The sequence below is a fragment of the Cyprinodon variegatus genome, unplaced genomic scaffold (genome assembly GCF_000732505.1).
Source record: "Cyprinodon variegatus isolate N-32 unplaced genomic scaffold, C_variegatus-1.0 Scaffold72, whole genome shotgun sequence".
Taxonomy (NCBI): Eukaryota; Metazoa; Chordata; class Actinopteri; order Cyprinodontiformes; family Cyprinodontidae; genus Cyprinodon; species Cyprinodon variegatus.
In genome coordinates this window covers 1,651,161-1,654,809 of record NW_015150525.1, presented here as the reverse complement: position 1 = coordinate 1,654,809, position 3,649 = coordinate 1,651,161, and the positions used below count along the sequence as shown (strand labels likewise).

Sequence of the window (3,649 nt, the reverse complement as noted above, 5' to 3'; positions counted from 1 at the left end):
AAAAAATAATCGTCCAATTCATCGATTTTTAAAATAATCGTTAGTTGCAGCCCTAGAGAAATAAGTTCCCTGTTCTGTTTGATGTGGCTCTAATGAAAACCTGGATCAAAGGGATCCTACTTATTTGGACCTGGATTTAAATTCAAAGTTGTTAAATAAACAGTTTTACCAGATCTGCGTTCTCAATGCTGGAGGCACTCAGGTCATCTTCCCCTACTATGTACATCACAGGACAATCAAGCTTCTCCAACTGCAAAGGCAGAAGAAAAACAAAACATCAATTTAAAGGAAAAACACAAAAACAAATGATTGAGATTGATGTTACTATATACAGGTACATGTCAAATTATTGGAATATTGCCTTAAACATAAGATATCTTTTTGCAAGTCCTTTAAGATAACAATGTGGATATTTAAAAGAGATTAATAACACTTCATTGTTTTAATTATTTCAAGCTTTTATTTGCTGCAGTTCCTGTTGTGGACTTGCCGCCATAATCCCTGTAGAAAGTCTATGGGCTTTAGTCAAGAGGAAGACCAGAGACGACAGACACAAGAAGGCAGATGACCTGAGGAATTAGCCTTGATGTAAACCACCCGTGATTCAAAGCACCAACGACCACATGTTCTTCTTTGACCGATACCGAGTCAATAAACATTCTCGCCTCCCTCCAGAGTGGTTCCATTACCTGAACAATGCTGTCAGGAGGAAGATTAGCAGGCAAGGAGACTTCTTTGAAAATGACCCGGCCCTCGTCATCAAAGTTCCAATAGTTCTGGAAACTAAAAACAAACAAACAAACAAAAAAAAAAGGTCAAACCAGCAGTTAAAACTGATTTTTTTTTTTTACTTATCTGTAATTTACAACCAAAGTGTTTTTGTTCCAGTTAAATGTGGTCAGTTGAAACAATCCAAACATCATCAGGCGCAAAAAAAATGAACAAACTCAATTTGATTAAACCTGTACTATAAACTGACTGATTATATACGAACAAGGTTTATACAGGAATAAGGAACTCTAATTTAATACTTTGTAAAGCTCTTTTAAAGCTCTTAGAAATAATTTAAATGCCATCAACAAGTACCCATGACTCTCATATGTATATATGTGTGTATATATATATATATATATATATATATATATAAAAACACGGCAAAATCCTTTGTCATCTTTACTGTCAGAAGGATGCAGCCATGTTCCAAATTCCTTGTTTTCCAACCAGATGGGAAAAAAAAAATAGTCCCATTCTGTAGCTTTTTCTTTGCCTTGATCTTCTTTTTCGAACATACGGCTTTACGATCAACTGGAAGCAGTTCTGCAGCAAACACGCAGAACCATTTATATCTCATATAATATATCTGACAAGATTGTTTTTATTGTTTTAAAATTTTTAATTTTTATTAAAGCATTTAAATGCCACGATAGTCACATTTAATGAATTTTAATGACTTTTAATTTGAAAAATAATAATTTAATGACTTTTACTGATTTTTCATGACTTGCGGAAACCCTGACGAGTTAAGGTTTTCTAACTCTTAGTGACCTGTCTTGTTAAGTTACAACTGTATACAATATCTAACACCAATATCAGTCATTGGAGCTAGAAGTGAGTACATCTGGACAGTAGGTGGAGCTACTAAGTAATACAGTAGCTTTCCTGATAACAGTGGAAGGTTGCTACTATTATGCTGCTATAGTCTTAGACTACTGGAAGACATGGGGACCCCTTTTTCACCCTTCTGCTTTATTCTATCTCTATTCTCCCATTCTGCAGTATTTTTTAGTTCAATCTCTAACGTTCTGCTCTCTCTGCTTTTCCTCATAGTAGCTTCATCTGTTCTGTTCCTGCTTGTCTGTGACTCCATCCTGGAGAGAAATATCAGCTGTGCTGCTGCCATCAACACCTTTGTTTATAGATGTTGGAGCTTGGCCTGTTTTTCAGTGTAGTCCTGTTTCTCTGACTGTGACTAACTGTATGACGTACTGTATGACTTGACCGCATGTGGAGCTGGTAAAACACTTGCCTTTTGTATCTCTGCTTCTTTTTCTATGTCAGCTTCTGTCTACCTGAACCCCGATGGCCGCTCACACCTAGTCTGGTTCTGCTGGAGGTTCTTCCTGTTAAAAGGGAGTTTTCCTCCTCACTGTTGCTACAAGCATGTTTGATGTGAGGGATTGCTGAAGAATCAAAGAGTCGATGCAATCAACTTGTTTTCCTTAGATAGAAAACTTTGAACCAATCTGACTGTATGATCTGGTTAAATTGTCTCTGTAAAGTGACTTGAGATGATGTGTTTGGCGCTATATAAATAAACTGAATTGAATTGTTATAATGCATTGACTGAAAGAAGCTGGATCTAAATGCACTCCCCACTTCTCAGATGTATTTTCTTGTACTTCAAACACTGCTCACAACTTTTTATTAAACTGCCACATAACGATTGTATAAAATACATGATAAAAGTTTACCTGCTATTTGGGATAACATTAAATTAAAGGATGTTATAAACAGGCATATAAACAGTACAGATTAGTAGAAAAGAGATCAGAAGGATCAAATACAGCATTTTTTTATTGTCCCTTGAAGAGAAGATATGCAACTTATTTCAAGTTGTCTTTTTTTCTAAAACAGTTCATCATTATCAACTAAATGATTATTTACCTATCGAACTGCTCAGTCATGCCGTCTGAATCTGTGACCGACCACGTGCTCCCCACAGGTCCATTGATACAAACCAAACAAGATGGCTACAGGGAGACACAAAACCACAGCAATATGATCAATTTAAAGATTTCCCATCACTGGGAGGCAGAATCAGTATTCTAGATGACAAAATGGGTTTAAAATAGGCATGAGCTTTGAGACCAACCTTTACTCCTGGTATGGTAGCGATGCGAAGCGCCAAGTAACTTCCGAAGGAGAGGCCGATAATCCCGACTCTGTCAGAGACCACCTGAGGGTGATCTTGGAGCAGTTGGAAGGCGGCCTGTCAGATGATGATGGAAGGGGTTACATGTGTAAATAAAACACTTTCCACTTCGATCGGGATAACTACAGATTCATCTTTTATTACTGAAGGAAAATCATTTTAAAAATAGTGGATCATTCTGTAGGGCTGAGGACGGGAAAGCCAAGGTTTAGAAATTATTATCTCCACTAACAATTCCAAAAAATTTAATGAAAGCAAAAAAAAAAAGGACTGTATTTATTATACTACACACTGATACAGAAATAGAGAGTGATCCTTTTGGAGCAAGGTAACTATTAATACAAATAAATGGATATCTAACCTGCTAAAAGAAAGAGAAATAAAAGTTCAATTTGTGTTTGTTCCTTGTTGCAAACTCATATGTCATCAGATCTTTCGTGTGTTAAAATGTAAAATGTCAAAACTAAACTTTGCAAAAAGACTAGTGTATATAATTTATGTATGAATACAAATCAAAAACTTCTAAGTGAAGACAACAAATATGAGTGAAAATCCCAAATTCCCAATTAAAGAAATCAGATTTCTTGATAGAAATCACAAATTTAAGAGTAAGAGTTTAAAATTTACATTTAAAGGAATAGTACAGGAAGAGGAAGAGCATGAGTTCTTTGCCGAGCTGAATGCGCACTTTCGTCTGGTTTGGTCTGCCGCGGTTTC

The 3,649-nt window shown here is 36.0% G+C and overlaps 1 protein-coding gene across 1 annotated transcript in view; it reads right to left on the bottom strand.

The window, feature by feature from the left end:
- LOC107083302 (acyl-coenzyme A thioesterase 1-like) overlaps positions 1–3,649 on the bottom strand; it is a 30,835-nt gene that overhangs the window by 4,365 nt on the left and 22,821 nt on the right. The window contains exons 7-10 of the mRNA XM_015372421.1: positions 2,873–2,989; positions 2,665–2,750; positions 690–783; positions 170–250 (exon numbers count right to left, since the gene is read on the bottom strand). Coding sequence (XP_015227907.1) covers positions 170–250; positions 690–783; positions 2,665–2,750; positions 2,873–2,989 — 378 coding nt within the window. The remainder of the gene's footprint in view (positions 1–169; positions 251–689; positions 784–2,664; positions 2,751–2,872; positions 2,990–3,649) is intronic.